This window comes from Drosophila mojavensis, unplaced genomic scaffold, assembly GCF_018153725.1.
Source record: "Drosophila mojavensis isolate 15081-1352.22 unplaced genomic scaffold, ASM1815372v1 contig_74, whole genome shotgun sequence".
Taxonomy (NCBI): Eukaryota; Metazoa; Arthropoda; class Insecta; order Diptera; family Drosophilidae; genus Drosophila; species Drosophila mojavensis.
The window spans coordinates 25338163-25363207 of record NW_025318899.1 but is presented as its reverse complement, the minus strand read 5'-3'; the positions used below and the strand labels follow the sequence as shown (position 1 = coordinate 25363207).

General features: G+C 41.9%; 4 protein-coding genes across 12 annotated transcripts; 2 read left to right on the top strand and 2 right to left on the bottom strand.

Annotated features, from left to right (window-relative positions):
- Window positions 1-63: 63 nt before the first annotated feature.
- Window positions 64-7639, top strand: LOC6583590 (zinc transporter foi). Its single transcript, XM_002009220.4, has 5 exons — window positions 64-403; window positions 3806-4085; window positions 5581-5880; window positions 5934-5972; window positions 6031-7639. The coding sequence occupies exons 1-5, from the start codon at window positions 266-268 to the stop codon at window positions 7011-7013; spliced, it is 1740 nt and encodes a 579-aa protein (XP_002009256.1). The 5' UTR covers window positions 64-265; the 3' UTR covers window positions 7014-7639.
- On the bottom strand, window positions 7547-9094 carry LOC6583589 (39S ribosomal protein L39, mitochondrial). Its single transcript, XM_002009219.4, has 5 exons — window positions 8912-9094; window positions 8447-8768; window positions 8286-8386; window positions 7787-8229; window positions 7547-7718 (listed from the first exon to the last, which is right to left on the bottom strand). Exons 1-5 carry the CDS (start codon window positions 8982-8984, stop codon window positions 7659-7661), a joined length of 999 nt encoding a protein of 332 aa, XP_002009255.1. The 5' UTR covers window positions 8985-9094; the 3' UTR covers window positions 7547-7658.
- Window positions 9095-9363: 269 nt separating this feature from the next.
- On the top strand, window positions 9364-10505 carry LOC6583588 (proteasome subunit beta type-7). Its single transcript, XM_002009218.4, has 3 exons — window positions 9364-9512; window positions 9573-9752; window positions 9826-10505. The coding sequence occupies exons 1-3, from the start codon at window positions 9451-9453 to the stop codon at window positions 10394-10396; spliced, it is 813 nt and encodes a 270-aa protein (XP_002009254.1). The 5' UTR covers window positions 9364-9450; the 3' UTR covers window positions 10397-10505.
- On the bottom strand, window positions 10506-24808 carry LOC6583587 (reversion-inducing cysteine-rich protein with Kazal motifs). 9 transcript variants are annotated; one of them, XM_044010143.1, is made up of 8 exons: window positions 24646-24808; window positions 22864-23495; window positions 19358-19413; window positions 16096-16213; window positions 15827-16038; window positions 13344-13497; window positions 11687-13282; window positions 10506-11617 (listed from the first exon to the last, which is right to left on the bottom strand). In XM_044010143.1, exons 2-8 carry the CDS (start codon window positions 23189-23191, stop codon window positions 10821-10823), a joined length of 3261 nt encoding a protein of 1086 aa, XP_043866078.1. In that variant the 5' UTR covers window positions 23192-23495; window positions 24646-24808; the 3' UTR covers window positions 10506-10820. The 9 variants fall into 9 exon arrangements, with proteins under 9 accessions (XP_043866078.1, XP_043866079.1, XP_043866080.1 ...); XM_044010144.1 differs by having other exon boundaries at window positions 22864-23469; XM_044010145.1 differs by having other exon boundaries at window positions 22864-23456.
- Window positions 24809-25045: the final 237 nt, after the last annotated feature.

Below are 25045 nucleotides of genomic sequence, written 5' to 3'. Positions count from 1 at the left end.
AAAGCTTGCCAAACAACCGACAACAGTTATAAATGCGACGAGCGCTGGGAAGCGAGTGGATTGCTGAGATCAGTACAAAAGCGGTGCACCGGCAAGATGGTCGCTCAATAAACCGCCAACCGGGATTACTGACGGCTGCGTTCCGACTCTGGCATTTAAATTGACAGCGCCTTTGAAATGATCAGAGCAGCGTACTAATTGTTCGGCACAAATCGCGAAAGTAAAAAGTGTTCTTTAAAGTGATAAACTTTTGAAACTATTGGCAATGGCGCTGAAGCCAATCGGTCTTTACCTGTTCGTCGGGCTTTTTTGGGGTACCACGATTTACGCATCGTCCGAATATAATCGTTATGTGACGCAGATATTTGAAAAGTACGGCAGTGGCAACACCATTAGCTTCGAGGTAAAGTCAAACAAAGTGCCCCAACTAGAGTAATCGTGTCCGAATGTTTTTAATAAATCCAATTCAAACAGTTTATAGCTACATGGATATATCTGTGAAGTTTATAAGAATTACACGAGTCTAGGTCATGTATTTGTGCTGAATCATCTTTGCTATGCAACACTTGCTAATCTGTAACCATTTGTGAATTGAATGTTTGCAGCTTTGGTAAAAACATACGCAACAGTCCATTTTTAATGCAAAGAATTTAAAGAAAGTTTAGTTGATTATTCTTAAGAGATGAGTCAATCAGACAAGTGTTTCCCTCACTTTCGGAAACATTTTCAGTTCTTGTTCTTATAATAGTCATGGGCAACAATAAGTAAATTCAGTTATTCTTTATTATTTTTTTAATACTATTTGATGTAATACAGGACCAATGACAAATTTGTGCAATAATAAACCCGTTAGTAGCAAAATGTTATGAAGCTATAATCTGTTCTCACTCTCATCTATCATCTCTCAAAGAGTATGCACTATTCGACGTGTCAAAGATAGTAGGTAATTTCTGTATTTTCACTGTTTATCACATTGGCTGGCGGTTTCCAAAACGGTTAAAAGTCTTCAATGACCAACACTTTATTGGGAGTGAAATCTGAAACCTTGTCTCGGATATCCCAGAGGCATTATTTGTGTGATTGCTCGTTACATAAACGTGTGCCAGTTAAAACGCAGAACTAGATACTAAATACTAGGCTTCGGCTTTAGTAATCGTCGCAGTAATAATATCTTTATTCTCATTCTTAGATACGCGGAGCATTTTATTACAGACAACGAACGTCGAACCGTAGCCAGACGCTGGTCATGTATTCTTAGCATTAACAGTATCATAAATTTAATCAAAATCTTGACGTATTCTTATCACTCGTCTGGCAAACATTCCCTCAAGCGCGCACAAAGACAGACACATTCAGATACATCGCGATATACATGTTATAGTTATGAAGAGTCGGTTGCCCATTCACTAAGATATGCTCATGTATGTATTGTAAGTACGAATCATAGAAAGCCTCCCATATACAAATCACTTCTGAGTATTAAGGCGCAACGGCTTATGCTGTGTGCGATGTGATGCAAAGCTTGTGACACTAAATAGTTGACATTATCAAAATAATAAAGAACAAATAAAAGAAATAGGACGGATTGCCTCTCCTTCTAGCAAAAAAGTCAATTTATCCCATTATATACTTTGTTATACTGTACCCTGTTCTTCTCAAATTTAATTTAAAATAACGTAATTTGCTTTTATTTTATATCAATTAAAGAAATTAAGCTTTAAAATGATCTCTAAACTTTCAGATTGATTGTAAATAAGGCTCAGTAGTAATTTTATAGACATTCCTCATCAATTGTCGAACAGAAATGCTGCTAGAATAGAATATAATCAACAACGTTTACTAAATAAAACACATTTAAGTAAGGCAAATAATGCAAACCTTTTGTTTGCGTCCCTTAATCTGTTATTCCTTTACTTGAGAACGGTAAGATTATTACTATGATTTTAGACATCGATAAGGCCAGCAGAGATACCATATCAGCGAGTTTAGTATCAACACGCATATCACACTCTGTTTGTTTTAGTTGGAAGAGCTTCGGACTATTTCGAAAATATAATTATACAAATTATTGATACTATATATAAATTCGGGTGTCATCAATTTTATTCGTCCAAATAATTTGAATATAATTATTTTTACCTATTTTTTCGTAAGCATATAATGAATGGGCAGCAAAAATGAGGCAATAGCCTTTGACCATAATACATTCGTGTTGTCAGTACTTATAATATATGAATATATATTGCGAAGTATGTGTGGTGTGGCTCTATGTATTGGTGCATTGGGCACCTGCTTGTTGGCGATGTTAATACCCGGCCATAAGGTATTCAGCCAGCTCCAATCAATTGGCATTACTCATGCGTAGACGTCGCCGGCGACACTACGCAATACCTCTATGCACTTAAATGAAAGCCTCGTTACGTATGCGGCATGCCAACTAAGCGACCACAAGCTCGAGCCACCATTGCTGGGTAACGCGTGTCCCGGCGAAAATAGTCAACGAGCTCTTGGCATAGAATTTTCTGAATGAAAGTAAAACGGCGGTGGCCTTAGTGGTCCACTAATATCGGCAGCGATGTTAGAGTTACTGCATTTCGTATACCCTGTAGAAAATGAAACTGCACCGAATTATAATAATCGAGCTGTTAAATAAATAAAAGGGGATGAACAGATATCTTCCAAAAGGATCCATAGGTAGATTCATATACTATTATGTAAATGGATCTATTTATCTATAATACAGATACCTGTAGGGCTATCAATCGAGTAGAAATGATCATATAATTTATAAAGACAGAATGTGTGTACAGGGTATGTTTCAGTACACCATCTCAAAATATAGTACTCTTACTATTTGTTTTTGTTTTTGTTTATGGGCTGAGCGCGTGTTTACTTAATTTGACTGACAGACTTTACATACAAAGCAACTGCTTCAAAAGACCAGTCAGCTGTGGATTGCCGCAAAAAATTTTACGTTTTCTTGTGGGGCTTGAGGGGCTTGATCTCAAATGGTCTTCTGTGTGTCCTAAACGATATTATTAAATAATAGCTGAGCTACTATCTCAGCTGCTAACAGACAGGCCACCCGCCCTAGGCCCATGCCAATGGACAGGGACTGTCAAGTCCATTGAGTACGTGCCCAGCCTCATTCAATTTTCCATCATTAATATGTAAGAGGAGGCGTGCTTAGACATGTAAATATAATTGCTTTGCTCGGTGACAAGTAAATCAGGTAATTATTTTGATTTTTGTGAGATTCTCGTGCATCCACAGTTAACACGTGACCCCGCATAATCAAATATTTCGCCAGTAAATAGAATCAACAGTTTGAATGCGCATAATGTGTGTATCTGTTTTAGTTTTTCTAATAGTCAATTGTTAAAAGCATCGTTAGCAAAGCGAAAAGATCAAGCCGAATAAAATACTGCTCAGCAATTTTATTATTAAATTTTACGACATGAAGGACGTAATCTATATTTGAATGTCTGTTCATTCCCGGTTTGTGAACAAAATAGGATAGAGTTTAATGCGTTGGGCATTCAGTAGACAAATTTTTTTAATTGAGTCGCATCCTCATGTGGCATAAAATAACGAGACTTATCATTTGAATCATGTATTACGGAAGTATCAGTCATGAAATTAAAGATTTACTTTCTCTTATATCTGTACTTATTAACCATAAATGACTAAATTAATAAATTTCCTTATTCCTTTAAAGTGGTACTCTATTATTAATACAGCGTTACTCTTTTCGCTATTACATAAAAAAATACTAGTTCCACTAATTTCACATATTTGTACATAGGGCTTGGAGCACTTGATGTACAGTTTGGGCCTTGGGCATATCGAATTCGGTCCTACGCATACGATAGAAGAGCACCGGCCGGAAGGTTACAACAGCACCAAGCTGAAGATTAACTCAACCTATTCCATCACTGATGACGCCTCCAACGACGTGTTGCTGTATATCAATCAGCTGCATAAGAAGGACGAAAATAGCGAAAAGAACTCCATTGATGATGCCCCTCTGATTGAGTTCCGAGAGATGCACGATCCCAAGCATCGGCACCCCAGGGAGAGCAGTGGTAAGCAGCTACACTTGTATTTTTGCGGATGAATGAGATAAGATGGGCTCTACTTATCTAGCAAATAAGTAAATGCAATTTGCCTAACATTTTATTTAGCCCTGTGAGTCAGTCGAATGGCTTAAGCCATAAGCTTGTTTCTTGTTTACTCAGATACATGCACACTTGATATACATATACATATGTATGTAGGTATGCGTATGCGTATGCGTAAATCCAGTATACGACAAATATTCCCACCACAATCTAGTGGAGCGCTTGACAATGGAAAAGTGCAAGGTACCCACGACAATGAGCACACAATGAGTCTAAATGAGAACTTAAACGACAATTATAAGCTGGCATGTTCTTCCTCCCCAACTAAGTATACAAACTGTTTCTTGACGGTAATACTAGGTAGACGGATAAGGAAAAGAAAACTATATTGATCTTGGAAACATCCGCCAGACTGTCAATATGTCAATCCACTTTAATGAGACTAAGGTGAAATATGTACACGTAATTCTAAATGTGATAGAGGTGTACTTTTCCCGTGGCGATTGTCCCACTTAAATATAGTATATTGTGGTATTGTCTTGCTATTAATCGTGCCAAAACCATATAAATAGTATCTAACAATCTGATGCACTCTGTAAATCCCCATTTGGTAATAGATTACTTAAATACAAATAGGACCGCTAAGGAAGGTCTAAACTCCCTTCAATTTCATATTTAATTACGAGGCGAATACAAAAACACAAAAAGTAATAATAAAAACATGTTTATTTGTTCTCTCGACTGGCATCCAGATCATAATCTATATCTCTGTCTTTAGTCAAGTTAGATCCACGTAAAGTGGGGCTGAGTGCACTATTTCCTTACAGTAAAGAGTTAATTCCAGATAAATACAGATAATTTATATCTACAGTTTTGCGTTTACTTATATGTATATACAGAGGTGTTGTGTATAGATATGTATTCGTCGAGACATATCGTTGAAAGTGTTAAAGCAATGTCAACAAAAAGTCAGTAAAACGATCCCCACACACATCATCCGGGACTATAAACGCGAACCTATAATAATGGAGGAAATGAAAAACGCGCCATAACTGTTGATCTTTTACCGTGCGTTTTATAATTATGTATATCTGCCCATTTTGACTAGACATCTCATTGAAAAAATCGGAAGCATTTTTAAATTAACCGTTACCTGCCTCAGGTGTGATTTATATAGCTCTGGTGAAAAGCGTGCGTTCATATATGATATACATTTTCTAAAATTAATGCATGAATAAATTAAATGGAGTATATCCCGATACATTTGGGTATATTCTGATCGGGTACTACGGCGTTTTTCAAAATTCAATAATTAAGTCAAGACAATATTTCACTCAATGTTGATGTTTAATGTTCTTTTCTCAAGCTTTTTTCCATAATGTTGATATAAAGGAAGCTGGAATAGAGATGGTAGGAAAGCTCTATTTAAATGAAAAAACTAACTTTTTGCCGTCTGCAGCTGCTATCGATGGAGTACCGTTCCCTGAGGCCACATGCCTGTCGCCAAAGTCGCTGCTGACGCTGATTGTGGATCACAACGATCTGCACCGCGGCACACGGTACAGGCAGATTGTCAAGACGGAGGAGCACAATTGGGAGGAGGAGTACAATGAGTTCATCAACAACGTTCGGATCACACCCGGCGCATTCATGAAGCTGTGCCCAGCGCTGCTGGCACAGATTGACAATGGAGTTTGCATTCAGCCGGCGCCGCATCCAAAGCATTCTGATATGGACAGAGGACAGAGGATTTGGAATGGTAAGTCTGTATCGAGGAAGTCAGATTGTATTATAATACTTAACTGTTCACAGCTTGGATATATGCAAGCATCTCCATGTTTGTGCTCTCAGGTGAATATCGCATTAAAGTCTCAAATCGCTCAAATCACTAAGCAACCTTCCTTCAAAGCTTGCGGACTCCTGGGCATTCTGCTCGTGCCGCTTATGAAGACGATGGCTTATCAGAAGATACTCAAGTTCCTAGTGGCGATAGCCGTTGGCACCCTTGCGGGAGACGCCTTTATGCATCTGCTGCCACATGCCCTCTTCAAGGAGGAGAAGCACGAGCATGCATTGGAGACGATTCGCTTGACGGACAAGGAGCGCGACCACAAGCACAGCACGGAGGCAGCTTTGCTTTGCGGCAGTGCTTTTCTTGCAGCCTTGTTCATGTATATGCTGGAAAACCTCATCCCGATTTTAAAAGGCGATAAGGCTGGCCATGGGCACAGCCATGGTCATGGACACGGTCACGCACACACTCACACTCGCCCGAACACGCACAGCACACACAAAGATGTGGACAAAGTACAGGCAACACTCGAGGCGCAGCCACCGCGCGAGCTAAATGTCATGCTGCACGAGGCAAAGGAGGATCAGAAATCTCCAAATCGCCCACTAACCCCAGTGGCATTCATGGTCATCATTGGGGACGGACTCCACAATCTTACCGATGGCCTGGCCATAGGAGCCGCCTTTGCCAGCGATCCCGTCACAGGGCTGGCCACTGCCTTTGCCGTCCTATGCCATGAACTGCCCCACGAGCTGGGCGACTTTGCTTTGCTTTTACAAACAGGCGTATCCATACGTCGCGCCGTCTATATGAACATTGTCAGTTCGGTGCTGAGTTTTGTGGGTATGTCCGTTGGCCTGCTGCTGGTCGGTATTGGCAACGACATGACACAGTGGATCTATGCGGCAACTGCGGGATCCTTCCTGTACATAGCATTTGCCGATCTGGTGCCAACGATGAGCGTGGCTCACAATCCTGACCAAGCTAACGACCCAAAAGGCATTCTCATTCAAATATTAGGCATTTTCCTGGGAGGAGCCATAATGTTAATCATTGCAATCAATGAGCACGATTTGGAGGGTTTATTTAAAAGTTTTTAGGTCCCTCACTGTCTCACAGTATTAGAATCTCAATCATCCAAAAACTGAAGTGGCAACATAAGATTGTTAAGGAATTTAACTAAAATCAGTATGGAAAACAATCGCGGTTAAACTAGCCCAAAACACTAATGAACATGCGATTGGTTGATTAGTTAATAGTATAGATTAAATATTTGTTTTCCACATTATATTTGTCTGTTCGTGTTCCATTGACTAAAATATACCTGACCTTTTAAATGCCAGTTGAGTCGTAACACGGTTTCTCCTTGCTTTCACTAAAGTCTTGAGAGATAGAAGAAACCTTAACAGCTAATCCGTACAAAACTATATATAGTATATGATATAAACATTATATTTGGTTGTGTGTTCCATTGAATGACCATTGCCGAACCGGTGAATTGATAATATTGACCAAGAATTTAAACTATTAAACAATATTAATGATTATAATATGCAATAAATATACGTGCCAATTAAGAGGTATTTTTGTATACAGCTTAGAGACGTTAAAAAATACAAAATTTGTAACAATATTTACTATTAAGCTCTTTATAACGATCTTTAATGTATATGGTAACCATTTTTATAGACTATAGCTTTAAATATTAAAGAACCTCTTGTGAATATATGTGCTGAGTTTTCATTTTAAGATAATTGCATTTGTCGCTGTTCCTCAAAGGGTTCATTGGGCAAACGAGCGGGGTTCTGCAAAGAGTAATAAAAAGACGATTACTGAGTGTAAGGAGTCGATTTTCACAACTAATCAGACTGACCAACTTCTGGGCACGCTGCTCCAGCAAGCCGTATGCAAAGTGATTTAGTGCAAAGCCGGCGGGCAGGGCCACACCTTGTACTCGGTAAAACGCGTCCGATGCACCTTCATTGGCCAACTTGTGTGCCGCTAACACAGTGCATTTTCCAAGGAAACGGGTGGACGCTACCATCGGGCCACGCGAAATGTCAATATGGTCGCCAAGGCGATAAAGCGTTACGCGATTCTGATGCTGCTGTGCAATACTTGGTATTTGTTCGCTTTTATAACGTAAGTCCTTGAACATTTCTGTTGCTAGATCCAGATCCACCTCCAAGCGCTCAATGCACAAATCCTGTGCCGCCAGCTTAACCATTTCGGCTGAAATGGCTCGCATTTCAGCTTTCGTCGGCTCCCAGTTTTGCACGCCAAGCACGATGTCATGGACAAAGCTTCCCGATTTAACTGAAAATGATTATCGATAAATGTTGTTCAACTGTAGTGTTGATATTTAAACTTACTATTTGGTCCCGGAAAGCTGTGTAATTGAAGATTAGCTTCCTGCTTAAAAACCCTCTGCAACGCAGCGCCTAGCATGAAGCTGCAGGTGCGCCAAAAGGCTCTAATTATTAAATAAAACTGTTAGTCTACTGTGTCTATACGGATATTTCGTTTCACTCACTTGTTAACTAAATGCGGATCGGATACGTTAAAGTTAAGGAGCTGCAGCGTGCAGGATTCCTGCAGAGGCCTGTGCATATCCCAGGGAACACTACCGTCTATTAACGCTAACGCACTCCGTTTGCAGTGGCCCTCGCTTAAATGCTGTGCGCAATTAAATGGAGTCGAGATGTTATTGTTCATGACCAACGTCACGTCCTCGGGTAGACCCAAATAACGCACTTCGATCTTCTCCAATCGACCAACTGCATCCTGCTGACGGCGCCGCTCTTGATTGAAAAGTTCATTTCGATGTCCATTTGAAGCACTGATCGCTGATTTAGCTAAAGTTTTGAAGTTACCAATGATTAATGAAACTTTAACTTACCAAAACTAATAGGTAACTTATACTTAAATAAAACCCATCCGGCGTTACATAAAGTTTCCGCATGCGGCACTCAAAATGTGTGTGTGCGAAATAACTTACCAATGTTTCGGTATTGCTGTATTTGCGAAATACCGACCAATGATTTTTTTAACAGTTTTGTTGCCGCCGCCATTGAAGTTCAGTCAATAATATAATTACTATTTAAACAACAAGTCATCAATATATTAACATCTGTTGGTCTGGAATATAGGAAGAACGACTCTTTCCATTCTATTATTAGTATTTTCACAGTCACTGTCGTGACTAAAGTAAGAGTAGCACTTCCATACAAAGAAATAAAAATGTATGTGTAAAAACTCTCTGTGAATATATCAATATGTCAATATTTTGAAACCTTACTTGAAATAATTTAATTTAATATTAGAGGAATATGCGTATATAATTTATTAAAATATACAAATTAATAAGTCACATATTCACCACAGGGATGCATTCATCGAAGCAACTCGATAAGTTCTTATCGATACTCAAACACAGAGTATGCGAAGTGAAAACTTCTCGATAAACAACAATTTGTGCCTGTCATTTGCACTGTCATTCTGTTTGTGATTTTAAAAGAAGTAAAATATTAATTCAACATGACTTTGGATACTGCTCCAGATCTACCCCGCGCTGGCTTCAACTTCGACAATTGCCGGCGGTAAAATTACTGTGTGACTGCACTTAGTTTTACTTACTCACGTAATCTGTATAATTTCAGCAATGCTGCCCTCATACAAGGCGGCTTCAAGCCACCTACAATGACGAAAACTGGCACCACAATTGTTGGTATAATTTACAAAGATGGTGTCATATTAGGAGCTGACACTCGTGCCACTGAGGGACCCATTGTATCTGACAAAAACTGCGCCAAGATCCACTATCTGGCTAAAAACATTTAGTAAGTAGAATAAAGGCTAGCTCTATACTTACATATATAATATAAATATATATATGTATATATGTTGATTTAGCTGCTGTGGTGCCGGCACTGCCGCTGATACGGAGATGACCACAGACTTAATCTCATCTCAGCTGGAGCTCCATCGGCTCAACACTGAGCGACAGGTGCCTGTAGTATGTGCTAACAACATACTAAAGCAGATGTTGTTCCGTTACCAGGGCCACATTAGCGCTGCGTTGGTCTTGGGTGGTGTCGATAAGTACGGACCGCACATATATTCCATTCATCCCCATGGTAGCTCCGATAAATTGCCCTACGCAACCATGGGATCAGGCTCGCTAGCAGCTATGACCGTTTTCGAGAGCCGTTGGAAGCCCGATCTATCTGAGGAGGAAGGAAAAAAATTGGTGCGTGATGCTATTGCTTCTGGTATCTTCAATGATCTTGGATCTGGATCCAACGTGGATCTCTGCGTGATTCGCAAAGACAGCACTGAGTATTTGCGGAACTACGAGCTAGCGAACAAGAAGGGCGAACGCCAGTTGGACTACAGATTCAAAAAGGGCACCACCCTTCACACAACACTTAAGGATCTGGAGATCACCGAACGTGTGCAGGTCGTTCCAATGGAAGTCTCTTAAGGAATAGGGCTTGCACTTAAATGATAATAAATACAATTAATATGTATGAAGTTCGGAAAGGCAAATAAAGAACTTTTATACTTAAAAGAAAAACGAAAATGCAGCGAAATACATATTTGGCGTGCTTTATTACTTTACAGATACAATACATTACATTAGACTAGCTGTAATCATAGATAAATAACTGCTTTGGTCGGTACAACTGAAACTTACAGGTATTTAATGTTTAGCCATAATATTCGTATCCATGTCTTCAATGTGAGTCGCCATATATTTCAACAAGTAATTTTGCTAATATCACATTGTAAAGAGGGTCAATCCCTACCTGCTAAAGGCACGATGGGGGTTGCTAACTTAACTGCTAAATGTTTGGCACCAAGAATTCACTTGATTTGTAAGACCGTACAATTATCTTAAATTACACTTAAATATATACTATATTGCGGCTGATCAAAAGTCCAATTAGCAAAATGCCAATTTTCTGCGATGGCATTAATGCGCCGCCATTTACACTGAGCTCCAGCATATGGGAAACAGTCAGGCTGGACAGCGCCAGATTTGTAGTAATCCGTGGTGATTGCGAGCTAATCAGGGCCGAAATTTTCTCCGCTTCTGTAGCGCAGACCTTTGCCTGCAGTAAGGTGGGCCGGCCACGAGGGACGAGCGCCACAAAGATGCCCACCTCCATGGTGAGAAAACCGGTCAGCTGACAGTCGCTGACTTGAACCAAGTGATCGAGCTCCTGCAGAATGCCATGTAAAGTCAGCAGAGAGTTGTGCTGGCCGCGAAGTGCATAATAGGCTCGGTCCAGTTGTTTGCGGGAGTATATGATCCGAAATGCGGCGCCGCCACAGATCGGGCAACAAGCCCCAGGCGGCACGATCTGTAGGCAATGCTTAGAGGGAAGGCTCGGGCATTGCACCGTCCTGCAGCGCCGTCCCATGTCACTGACAAGCAGACCCACCTCGCGGCAACGACCCACGTAGTCGACAGTCACAAAGTCGGCCAGTGCAGCAGAGCTACTCCGATAGGTTACACCGTTCGTGCCGCAGACTAGCTCGGACAACTCATTCCTCGCCTCGTACTCCGGCCGACATGCTCCCCAATAGGCTAGCTGAAAGTGACCCTGCAGCAGGGAGCAGGCGTTCTGGTGAGTCTTGCCCTCCGTGTCGCACAGCTGCTTCCCGTGGTGAATCCCACAGCCGGAAGACGAGACATTCACTGCAATAGCAGCAGAGGCGGAATATAACTCTCTAACTTGATCTGTTCTATTAGAATAGTTTCACTTACCGCAAATATATTGGGGACACGGTCTCTGCATGCTGGAAAGACAAACTTGACGCTTCTCCAGACACTGAGTGCCGGACGGACAGCTGAGTGCCTGACAGGCATTGCGGGCATTACAGGCTCCATACAAAAAACTGTTCTCGAGCAAGCCCAGGCACTTGGCCACACAAGCCGATGGATAGGTGTTGCCATTGGCCCCACAGACGGGCACGTAGTGGGCTGGACAATTGCACGGCAAGCTGGTGTAGCTCACATCCACGTAGCCTGGCAGACGGCACTGCTGCTTGGTGCAAGTTATTTCACCGGCAAAGCAGCTGCACAGATTACACTCTAGGTAAAAGGATGAGCCGTGTCGGAAGCTTCGCCCACCCGGCAGCACACAGTGCGCATGGGTGTAGCTGGGCAGCGGTTGACACTGATCCACGTTGCCACGAATGCCACAACGGCACACCACATGCTCCGCAGTCAGCAGCTGACCACTCGCCAGGCCGATACCACTGCGGGGGGTGCTCATTTTGCCCACCCGGACGTATGCCCCGAAGGGCACGTTGAGCGCAGAGGCTTGTCCCAGACTGCAGCCCGGAACACAGGAGTACCCTTGGTTGCCGTTTCGTTGGGGCACACATACCTCGCTGGCATTGCAGGGCTTAGAGGTGCAGGGTGAATTGACTGCTAAGTCCATCCTGCCCGCTCCCTCGTTCCAGACTTCAGCTGGATCGCTCTCTTTCAAATAGCCGCGTAGTGATATGCACGGCATTGGCTCTTCTCCGTCATCCGTCCCTGTGGGCGGCTGCAGTCGGTCGCAAATCGCTTGGGGCCGCTGCGGCTGTCTAGTCCAATCCAGGCACTCGTCCAGTAGCTCCGTGCAATCCTCTCTGCAAATGCCATTATACAGGCCAACCCGGGTGCAGGGCTGCAGCTGTAAGGCGCAGACCAGCGCTTGCCACTTGTCAGGGGCACAGCGCGTTGTGTTCTTTATGTAAAGCTCCTGACCCAAGACACGAATGAAGCCGCGCTGCTGCAACAGCAAGAAATCTTCCCGAGCGGCCGCATCATGTGCGGGCGAACAGCTGCGAAACAGCTGAGTTGGCCGATCATTAAAATTGCTGCAAAAACTCAGTCCATGACAGCCCAGCTCACAAGGCGCGTCTACGCTCTCAATGCAGCGCCTTAGATCCATCTCAGCAGGCTGCTCCAAGCACTCGGTGTCGAAGCTCGCGCGTGTCTCCCACCAGTCGTTGGTGAATATCTGGGTGCACAGGCGGCGGCATTTGTGGCTGCTGGCATGCTCGCAGCACTGGCGCTTGGCTGCATCGATGCCCAGTTTGTTCGGGTCCTCGTTGTCAGCTCCCTGGGAGGACAGCTCGGGGCGCCACTGCCTCGTTCCTCCCTCCTGCGAGGGTACATACAACTTTCGAGTCACCGTCAGGAAGCATTGCCAAAAGGGGAGATGGGGCATCGGGAGTCCGCAGCCGGCCTCAAGGCGCGCAAAGACCACGTCACTGCGTTCGGCTCTCTGCTTCAACTTGGATGCATACAGCACATTCGTGCATGTTTGATGGCACTTCTCCTCGTGGCTGTACTCGCAGCATGGCAAGTCTGTTGGGGAGAATCTAAATCAATCATGGAACATTTATATATGGGCGTGCGTGCACTTTACACTTCTCAATGTCTACCGGCGGAGTCATATCTGTGTGATTGTGAATGCATTGCAGCACATCGGCATTCCGTTCCCCACATGTCTCATCCACCAATTTGCTATCGGCGTTGGCGGATCCAGTTTCATTCGGAGGCTCAAAGACTTCACGGCAAGCCTGTCGTAAATAAATAATATCTTAGCTCAATTGCTTACATTCAAACAAGGTTTTAAGCTCTAATCAGAAGAATCATATTACAAAAATAAAGGTTTCTAATTGATTTTGATTCACTTATCTGAATGATGCTAAAGCCCAATATTATATTTCATTGATTTCCTTTTCCGAATCAGAAATACATTTTTGGAAATGAATTGATTTGCATATAATTACATATGATATACACTTGCTCGCAGAACTCTGTGTACACTTGCAAACAAACCCATATTTTTATGTTTACATGTGTATTACATTTTATTTAGGACATTGTGGTTTATTGTTGACTCTATAAGAGAGAGATTTTCAACATCACTGGCCGCCATACATCCCCACACCATTACACCACCACCACCATGCTTCACAGTTGGTAATAAATTTTCCTTGTCAGCTGTTCCGCTTTTTCTCCATACTACCTTCTTTCCTTTTATGTCAAATAGGCAAAACTTTCTCTCGTCTGAAAAAAATTACCCTATTCCAGAAGCTAGATGGCTTGGAAACGTGCTCATTGGCAAAGTCCATACGCCTTTTCCTCTTCACCTCTGATACATGGGTATTCCTACGTGCAACTCGGCCATGATAGCCCGCCTTTTTCCAAGTGCGTCGAATGGTTTCTTCAGAAACAGTTTTGGAGAAACGTTCTTCAATTTCCAGACATCCTTGGAGAGCAGTTATCATTGGATTCTGAGGTACCAATTGGACGATACGTTTTTTCTCTCGTTCCGTGGTGAGCAAGGGCGGGCGACCTGAACGGGGCTTTGACAATATGGAGCCCCATGAAACATAATTGTCCTAGACTCTTTGGCACGAGGAATGAGTTCTGCCTACCAATCGACCAATTCCTCGGTAGGATTTGCCTTCCAACCTATATATATTTTTTTTTAATATAAGCTTACGAACTTCTACCGATATTTCTTTTTATACCCTGAACCCATTTTCAATGGGAAATCAGGGTATAATGGTTTTGTTGAAATGTATGCAACAGGCAGAAGGAGGCGTGGCATACCACACAAAGTATATATATTCTTGATCAGGGCGACGAGCTGAGTTGATTTGGCCCTCTCCGTCTGTCTGTCCGTCCGTCTGTCCGTATGTTTGAATGCGTCGATTTCAGAAGATATAAGAGCTAGGGACTTCATATATACAGCGCGGATATCGAGCTTATCACAAAAAATCGATAACTCATCCCTTTCTTTTTTTATCGATAAAAACCCTTATCGAAAATCAGTTATAAAATTATATCTCCTACATCTTTAAAGATAGAGTCTCCAAATTTTAAATGTATATGCTATCATACAATTTCGGTTTTTATTAAAATTTACCCCCCACCTCTATATCCACCCCATCACCCGCACCTTTGTAAAAGGCGTATTTCAAATACTAGAGACTTGTGCTTTAGCAAATACATGTATATCCATGTTATGATCATAATTTATAATCATAATCTGTATGTGTGTGTGTATGTGTATGTGTGTGTGTATGCGTGTGTATGTGTACGTGTGTGTGTTTGTGTAAGTGTGCGTGTGTCTTGTGTCTTGTGTAAGCAGAGAGACGCGAAAAATGATTGAAATAGCTTTTGCTCGAAGGGTTCAGGGGTTCAGGTTCAGTTTTGGCTAGAGCTTTCTTACTTGTTTCATATTAGGTTTAGTTTTAATAATAAAATAAAAACATATTTATGTTAATAATTGAATGAGAAATGTTATAAAAAAAGAAGTATTGCCTTATGTGTCCTAAATAAAATGTAATACACATGTAAACATAGAAATATGGGTTTGTTTGCATGTGTACGCAGAGTTCTGCGAGCAAGTGTATATATGCATCTCTTAAAATCGATAAAATGACGTTCAAGATTTTTGCAGACAGTTATTTTTCCTTCCGAACGTTAACTTTAAATTAAATGATAAAATTGTAAAATATCTCTACTGTATGTTAAAAAAAAATAGGTGCCTGTATTAATTCAGTACAGGTAAATATTTATAATTTACTTATACTTGCTACGTCCCATAATCAATTGAATCTCTGTTCCGGCATAGAAATAAAGCATTCCACGTTTCATAGCTGTCCAATTTAAATGAACGTCTGCCTATTGCATTCTACATAGAACCCGGTCCATTTAGCATAAATTTCAAATCTATTTTCTTCCCAGACATCAGATTAAGACCAAACCATTCAATTTTGCTATCAAAAAACTCCCAGTAAAAACCGAAACCCATTGCTCTCACCAAGCGAGACTTGGGGTATACAGTACCCAAGTAGTAGAGGCAGTGCGTCTTATTTATTGCATATTGTTTACCTGCAGGCACTCGGAGGTGCGCGCCTTGCCACAACAACTGTCGGCTGCCTCCTGGTGCTCAAAGCAATCGTAGAGCACTTGCTCATCGCTGCGCCGGCAGACTTCAATCAGCTCGTGGCTGGCCGCCGCAGTTGCGCAGGAGTTTTTGCACTTTGGTAGAACGGCCACTTGGCAGCATCGACGGCCGGACCATGATTTACCTCTGTCAACCGCTGCAAATGCCATTTAGGAAACACTCTTTGTACTGGAGGCACTGCCATCTCACTCACCTTCCAGTGTGCGATTCACACAGCTCCAAAAGTCCAGTTGATGCAGCTCACAATACTTTCTCAATTCCGTGCGTGGCTCCTCACGTGCATTTCCAGAGTCCAATTGAATCAAGGATATCTTAAAGTAAATAATATTTATTGTCAAAATTATACTAAATATTAGAATAGACCAAAATATATGTTTTCTCTTCTTATTCAGGCTGATGTTGATCAACATTTGCTCATTTCGTCAATACATTTTCAATATTATTCTATTTCTATTCATAAAGTGTTTGTTTGGGAATCTTCCTAGCTTGATTGCTAAGTCCCTCAGTATACTCCGATTCTTTCCTAATACCACATCAAGCTGTTTCGAATGCTTAAAAACAATTTTTTACAATTTAATCAACTCATATTTGCATAAGCCATGCCCGCCGTGAAGCATGTAGCTTTCGTAATCCCTAGTTTCTGGGTGGTATCGATCCGTTGGCTGTCAGTTTTATTTCACCTGCTTTGACATAAGATCCATAAGCTTACAGGCCCTTCTACTATTTTGCTGAGCGCCTTTCGCCGTTTCTATTTCAAGGCATTCTGTACGATTCTCTATTTCCGCCAATCTCTAATCTTATAATTCCATATCCATTGTTTTATTGGCATTGTCAGCCGCATATATTTTTATACACTCCCAAGAAGCTTCGTATTTAATCCACTATACCAACTATTGTCTGATTCGTCGCTTTCATTCTCTGTTCTGTTTTGTAATCTCTCAATAAGAAAGTAAATCTCAATCGTGCATACGCTTGCCCTCTTCTCCTCTGTCCTTACATTTTCAAATGAATACACTTCATCCTCAGCTGGAATCGTTCTATTAAACAATATATTGTAACATTAATATTTTATATATTATATTTAATTTTATTGTTCGATTATATTAATATATATTGTATTGAATACTATCTCTGTCATGGAACATTCACCACTTCCAAAATGTATCGATATACCCTGCACTTTGTTTGAGCGCTTCCATTGTTCCGCGCACAGCTCGTGTATTATGTTACATTCGAGATGTTGCTCGCTTGTGAGGGCAAGCCAGCGCCTCATAAATAAGGCGAGAATACTTCAATACCGAAGCAACAAATTATTCGGCCCGCTTATCTGCCGTAGTAATCTGAGTCCGTCGATGTCTATTAAAGATACAAAACGCCTATTCCTCTCTCTCCCTCTCTCTCTCTCTTAGCCATCGCACTATTCACAATTTACATACATACATCGTATCCATTGGCCAACTTCCTTCGGGCAGAGGAAGTGTCTTGGCTTGCAACAGATAGGCGTGCTCCGATCTATATATATTATATATAGTGTCCAATGAAGCGAAGGACCTTCAGTGTGCCTTACATTCATTGTAATTATATATGTATATATATATATATATATAATATATATATATACATATATAATTACAATGAATGTAAGGCACACTGAAGGTCCTTCGCTTCATTGGACACTTGTTCTACGTCTTTCAGAAATGTTTGCATCTAGATAGACGAACTTTAAACGATTATCGCCTGGCCACACCTTCATCAGTCTTGAAGAGGGTGATTTTGTCAATAGCAATAATATGAAATTATCAGCAAGATGCAATCTGGCTCGACTTTTCACACGTTTTTTTGGGTAGATTTGACTCCTCTCTTCGGTTTCAGTTGGGGTTTCTGGTGTTCATTCGATGTGCTGCTGCTGATGCTGAGCTGCACCCAATGCGCTAAACCGGTCTGGGAACAGGTATTATCCTTTGGCGCTCATTTTGTCAGATTCAATTTAAGCAAAGATTTAATGCCTTCATTTGCATTCATAAATGAAAAACTCAAGCTCAAGCCATTCTCTGCCGCAGCAAACGAGAAACTGTTGCACAAACTAATTGGTTTTAGAAATTGTTATGATTACAAAGTTAAACGATGTCAGTGGTTTGATTGCGGGTCGACAATAGTGCGGGGCAAGGCAGATAGCAACGGCAACGGCAACGGGAACGGCAACCACACAGGTAACTGGCTCTGTGTGCGACTCACACACACACACACATATAAACAGAAATTCATATATAGCCTTATGGATGCTCTTTCCAAATGTATATCTATATATATGTGTATATATATATATATGTAATAACTGAATGGGGTTGTATTGTAAATATCATAAATATGTATATGTGCCTTTAATAACAATTTAACGATGACTTTTAAACCCCACACATGAAACATGAAACAATATAGTTATATAGTCCGGCATGATTCTGTTCAACTACCGTTAAATGTGATAGAGAATAGAAAGAATCATCTAGTAATAGGTTTTTATAAGGTTATATCCAGTTCGATCCTTTAAATACTCCTTAATAGTTCTCAGACCCACACACAAAAATAATTCAATAATATGCACTATCGAAATATTTAAGTATCTAAAATAAAGACTAGTGTAACTAGAGGCTTTTATATAAATTCGAACTTTCTGGTCTCTGGCCCTTGCTTATTCTAGGTTTTTAGAGATTCAATCTCTATGTAAACATGATATTAACATTGCATGGAATATAACACTTGCATTGCAAATCGTTTCTGTTTCTTCTCTGCTAGAGTATTACATATTCAGTTTACCGTAGCTGGTCGCTCCTTGTTTGTACTCCAATGCTTAAACTTATGAATGGGTTTTAGTGGCAAACAGGTTGGGTTGGTCGTTGATCGTTGGCTGGTCTTGTTGCCAATTACCTGTTTGTGGCTGATGCTAATTAATAATGTAATTGCTCGAGTCTGAGCTATCAGTGCAATATTAGCTAGTTATTCGCGCCTGGATTTCCATTCGGGACAAGGCTGCAGCATTAATAACAACAACATCAGCAGCAACGGAAGTTGTCAAAGTTCTTTCTTGGAGTCATGAATTGGCTGTCATAATAATTTTCTGAGCCCATCGCGCACAATGCATTCTAATAACTTGTATTTATAACACGCTGGCGCTTGGTTTAGTATGCAGCTCGTTGCGATAGGCATAAATACCAGGAAATGTTCGGACACAGGAGTCTCTCGCCTTATCAACTGATCAAAATAGTCGTTGGCCACAATGCCCGTGTGTGTGTGTACGTGTGTGTGTCTCTCTTTCTCGTAATGTATTCCACCTATGTCACAAGACACTCATGTAAAAACCAGGGATTCGTTGAACCTTACCGAGGCGAACAAACAATACATATCATACATATAAACATAAGCATAGCGAGGCGGGGCCATCGATCCCAGCTACTTACGTTCTCGCATGCTGTGCGACATGAGCCAAAGACCTGGTTGCAGCACGTGAAGACATCTGCAAATATACAATTAAAATACAAATCAGTTGACATGATTCATTCATTTGCAATTGGCTAAACACCAAAGTTGCCTTTGAGTAAAATATTATCAGGTAACCACTATATATATATACATATATCTGATATTGCAGGCAGACCAGCAACAGCAAGCCGATAAATATATTCATAGAGGCAATTAGGTAGTTCTTTAGTGTATGTCTGGTCTTCTTCGTCAAAGAATGAGTGGATATATATCACAAGTTTTTGGGAAGATAAGGAATTTAAGATCTTGTGAAAATATTCACAGTGACTCGGCTGGTAGAATGCACTTCCGAGCTCATTAAAAATGCTGTCAAAAAGCGGCAGAGCTCGCGAATTCGCCTGATTTGCAGCCGCTGCTTTTGGCATGTGAGACAGAAGACACATGCAGCACAATCTCGTTGTCGCTGTTGTAGTCGTTGTCGTTGTCGTTGTCGTTCTGGTGGATGACTTTCGTAATACCCAAGCACAATTAGTTCGATTCACACCGATTGCCCATCTTATCTATGCAAATACCCAGAGAGGTGCTCATTGCACATACATACATACATACATATATGTGTGCCGCACATGCGAGTAGATGTTGCATGTGCGCATTGCCCATGAGTAGTCTGAGTGATCTCTTATTAAGTACTTGCCGTTTAGATTGCCTTGGCTGGCATCATTTAGCGATTTCTCATTGGGTGTTGAACTTTGGCGAGCAACATGTGCGCCACATGCCTCACCCTAGTCATCCGTCCTAACAGCCCAGAGACAGTTGCACTTGCAGTCGCCCTGGAGCGGGCTCAAAGAGTTTCGTTGGGTGCGTGAAAAATGTCGCTTTTGTCACATGCTCTGAGGCGGACGAATGTGAGAGGCGGGCGGGGATTTCGACTCAGTCCCGGCGGAGATGGGGCCAGCTGCTCAAGTTCCCAAAACATCAAAAGCACAACTCATTAATTAAGTGTGTGCAATTGCTGTGGGCCAGGCATCGCGGGCACAAGTTCCTCGTCTTTCCCCCATTTCGGCCGCTCGTCTACCTCCCGTATTTTTGGCATGCCCCTCTATTTTGCCAGTCGAGTGCGACACTTTTTGGTTTATGACTAATTTTAGAGCATTCACTTTGAAGTCTTGAGAAATCATTTTTGATTTCCACGCGCTGTTTCGCCATTTCAGTTTTATTTCGATTCCAAAACAGTTTTTTAACAATTAAAATGCGTGAATAGTTGCTCGTAAGAACTGTGAACAATTCTCATTCGATAGGCTTACACCCTAAATACACTAATTCAGCATGCATAGATGAATTCATCTGCATATGTATCTCCTAATGTATATGTATCTATGCATGCTTATGCATATGTGAAAGGCGAGTCGTTTGTTTGATCAGATACAGGGTATTCGCTAGTCAGCGACTCGTTCAGTTCGACTTCTTTCCATTCTATTTGTATTTTTCCTTCGTCAAGTGCTATTTTTATTACAGTTGCAAAGTTGCGCAGTCTTCGCGCGGCGTCTGTCATAGTCATAGTCATAGTCAGAGTCAGAGTGTGGCCAATGATCTTAGTAGCTGTCAACACAGGCCGAAGCACCCAAGCAATGAGGCAGATGTGGCCTATAAATAAAGAAAACGTCTCAATAGCAGATACTTTAGCTAATTTTCGTATTTCTTGGTACCCAAGCAGGCCTGTCAAATGCCGCAGCTAATTTATAGAGCTCAGATTTGCCACGATTTGCCGCAGGCGGGGGCGAGAGGCGGGGATCAACCTGCCCCGGTGGGGCATGGCCACCGAAGAGGATGGATCATCTTTTATTCAAAATGCATTCATAAATAATCGTTTTATTACCATTTATTATGGACAAGTCAAACAAACAAACAATACATGCGAACAGCTCGCCGACACTCGGAATTTATTAGTATGCAAAGCGTTTCTAATGACTGTCAATGAATTGATAATGCCAATGACAATGCCGATGGCGATGGCGATGCCGATGCCGATGCCGACACTCAGCTGCATTGGCATGCGAGGCGTCAACCCCGGACCCTGTCCACCGATGGGCAGAGCCCTTTTTGCAATTGCAAGCGATAGCCAGCTAAGCACCGCCAACGACAAATATGTGCAGCCCATAAAATCACATTTCATTGGAAATCTAACAAACTTATCACACTCTCGGCTCGCACTTCACTTCAGCGCGCAAATTAAGTGTTGGTGTTGATGGCAAGTGGTTTGGTCAGGACGACCTCCGTTGCACTGGGGCTGGAGCACCAGCTCGGGGTGAGGCGCCACATGCATATGTATGTGGAATATGCTGGCGCCAGCAGCAGAAAACAGCCATTCCCAGTGTAGTTTAAATAAGGCTTTAACACAGCTTCAATTTGGATTCACACACGACACTGAGACACATGCGCATGTGGCATGTTGGATGTCGGATGTGGCATTTCGCATGCAGACAGTGGCGCACGCCCGGTCCAACATGGTTCAATGATGGAACCTGGCTGTAGAGAGAGACTAGAGATAGTAAGAAAAACAACTTCCAATTGAATTTCTCTTCTTTCACTTCACTTTGTAAAATATTTACAAAAATATATAACGCCAGTTTTATATTATTATTTATAACCATATTGTTTTATGACTGAATTTTTTGAATTCATTTAATTTAATAATTTGTTGCATTGGCACATTCAATAAAGGCATATGCAAAACATTCTGATGAGTCCCCCTTTGACTGCAGCATACGCCACTGCTTCTCGACACACATACATACGCAGAATACACACATACATACTCGCATGCACGCTTATAGTTACTCATCATCGGGCACTTTCAATTAAAACATTTCATTCTCTCTTGTATATTGCCTTTGATTAGGCTAGCGGATGAGATACATTCACATGACGTATTTGAATAGAGATATGTGTATATAGATATATATACGTATATGTACATCATATATCGTTCCAGATCTTCGTATGTCTCTGATTAATCGAATTTATGTGACATTGAGCAAGCGTTTTAAATATTTTTCAAGCATTTTTCCTATTCTAAGCGTAAAACATTCGAAGAGCCCCTATTAACCGAAACTACATTTTCATAGCTAACAGATTTATGAAAAGTGAAAAAAGAGCTGCTGAATTTAAAAAGAAATCTTGGCAACTGTGAGACTTACTATGTGGAAAACGTATGTAGAACGGAATCAAAGCGGTTTTCTTAATGGGAATTCATTTGAGTGAGATTTTCGGTCTACTGAATGGGTTAATGGATGCTCCACTGTATTATTGTTTGTGACTGAGGATGCCAGAGCAATAAGTCATCGGCCAGATTTGAGTCAATGAATAGCTGGCAGTGCGAACTCAAGCAGCTGATAAGCCGTTTCGTTTGAAGTTCCGAGCGGGAAAAGGGCAATCGGGCAACCATTCATACTATAGTTGCACTGATAAGGCGCTGTCGACTTACCATGGGGAGCAGTGCTCGCTGTGGCAAGATCCAGGGCCAGCTTGGGGTGGTCATCAGCATCGCTGATATCCACGTCGATCCAGTCGTAGCCCTCCTCCTCCTCTGCCTCCTTCTGGCTGGTGGTGGGTCGACTGTTTTTCCCCCTTCGTAGCTGTGTCTGGGTTCTGAAGTCGGAGATTTTATTGCGTCGATGCGGATGAAGATCCGTATGCAAGTGGCCGTCCCACCTACTGTGGCCTATCTCCTTCTGCTGCTGCTGGTCCTGTTTTAGGGCACTGACACTAACCGTTAAAAGTGCAATGCCTAGCAACAGGCAAGACAGCCGCATTTTTTATTGACTTGATTGGATTTGCGTTTTTTGTGGTTTTTGCTTGTTTGCTGCTGATAAGCGCGTTTGTGGTTGCCCTTAACGTCCTTGTCGTTAGTGCATTTCGTAACCATTAGTTTATCGGCGGAAGGAAACGGATGTCACCGCGAATAGCTCACTTGCTATGGCCGCAGAGCGCGTCGGCTCACGTAAATGTGGAGTGGTACGCCTATATTCCAATATATATACATATTCTGCTGATGAACCCACTCAATGGGGCTACCGCCTGAAGTGATATTCTGGTTTTAGATAATGGAGAATGCGTCTATCGAATATAATGAGATGGCAACGTTAAGCAATGCATTGGCATCACAAATGTATAAGCGTTTCGACTGGACTAGACTGGACTAGACGGGGCTGGGATCCCAAAAGAGTAGAAACATCACTGAAAAGACAACCCATCGTCCGCATGCCCGCTCATCGCGCAGGCCCTGTCACACACTAATTAAGCCAATTGACCTCGCGTTCGCCCGTTTGCAAGTGTTAAAGAATAAAGACAGCGCACAAAGCGGCTTGCCAGAAGGGGCAGCGACAGAGTCGCCCACATTTTGTCAAAACTGAGCACAACAAAAACAAAACAAAAAATAAAAAACAGCATTTATAAGAATGTACACAAATTATGTGAAAGCACAGAGGACTTCGGGCGGGCCTTCAAGCAGACTGACAAACTGAAACTGAAAAACTGACACACTTCATACTTGGTACGTACTACGTACACACGGCTGCGCACTAATGATGGGGCTTGGTACTTCAATGCTGGCGGTATAATGCTTTGATGTCCTTCTAATTGCATATTTTACGGCGCAATGGAACCACCCACTTACTAGATGCACACACACACTCACACACATACACTCGAATATCGCAGGCAAGTGCATTACACGCTGCTAAAGGGTTCCACTCCGCGAGGGTGTGTAAGTGGGGCTATTTGTTGTAAGCTCTCACACAAAGGCGACAGGATGCTGGCGATGAGTCGCTGACAAAGCACAAAGATCTCAAAAGTCAAAAGACAAAAGGGAAACGCACACAAAACTAGACAAATATTAACTCATATGCAGCCAGCATACTGGGAAATGTCATGAAACCGACCGAAGGGTGGCTCCAACTGTCCCTCGCCCTGTCTCTGTCTCTGTCTCAGTCCCTGGCGGGTTCCAGCTTTGATTTCGTTACATACACACACACGCACGCTCACATATGTGTAAGAGAAGAATGCACACCGACCAACTGTCACTACAAATGGCGTTACTTTCCGAAAGCGCACGGGAGGATGCACAACCGAGGCAAAGACACTTCACCGGGCGGACTTTCTTAATAAGCAACCGCATGCTCAAAACACTTAAAGCCAACATCTCTCTCTTTCTTTGCAAACACTTGTATATACTTATATACTTATAGCACATATTTCGACACATTACTTTAGAGCTCTTTACCGATATTGAGAATTGATATTTTTGAATTCTGTTCAGCAAACCATTGCCATATTCCCGGCAATAATCAAACACAGTCTGTTGTTGTACAGCAGCCGAGAGACACAACAGCCGCGAGCGCGTTGGCTGGCAGTCGACAACTGAATGAATTGGCTCTTAATCTTCATGCGTGCGGCAAGCAGCAAGCACAGAGTGAATAGGCCATGCACAGTGGTGCAGCCTCTGACAAACAAGTGATCAAATTTCATTTCACGTTGATGTGCGTATTCCAATTCTAGTTTAATACGTTTGAATATTACCTGACAAAAAATTAAAAATTAAATAAAATTTTAGAATCATAATCACTCTTCATTTTCCTCCATAATGCAAATATAACACAATACTCCTT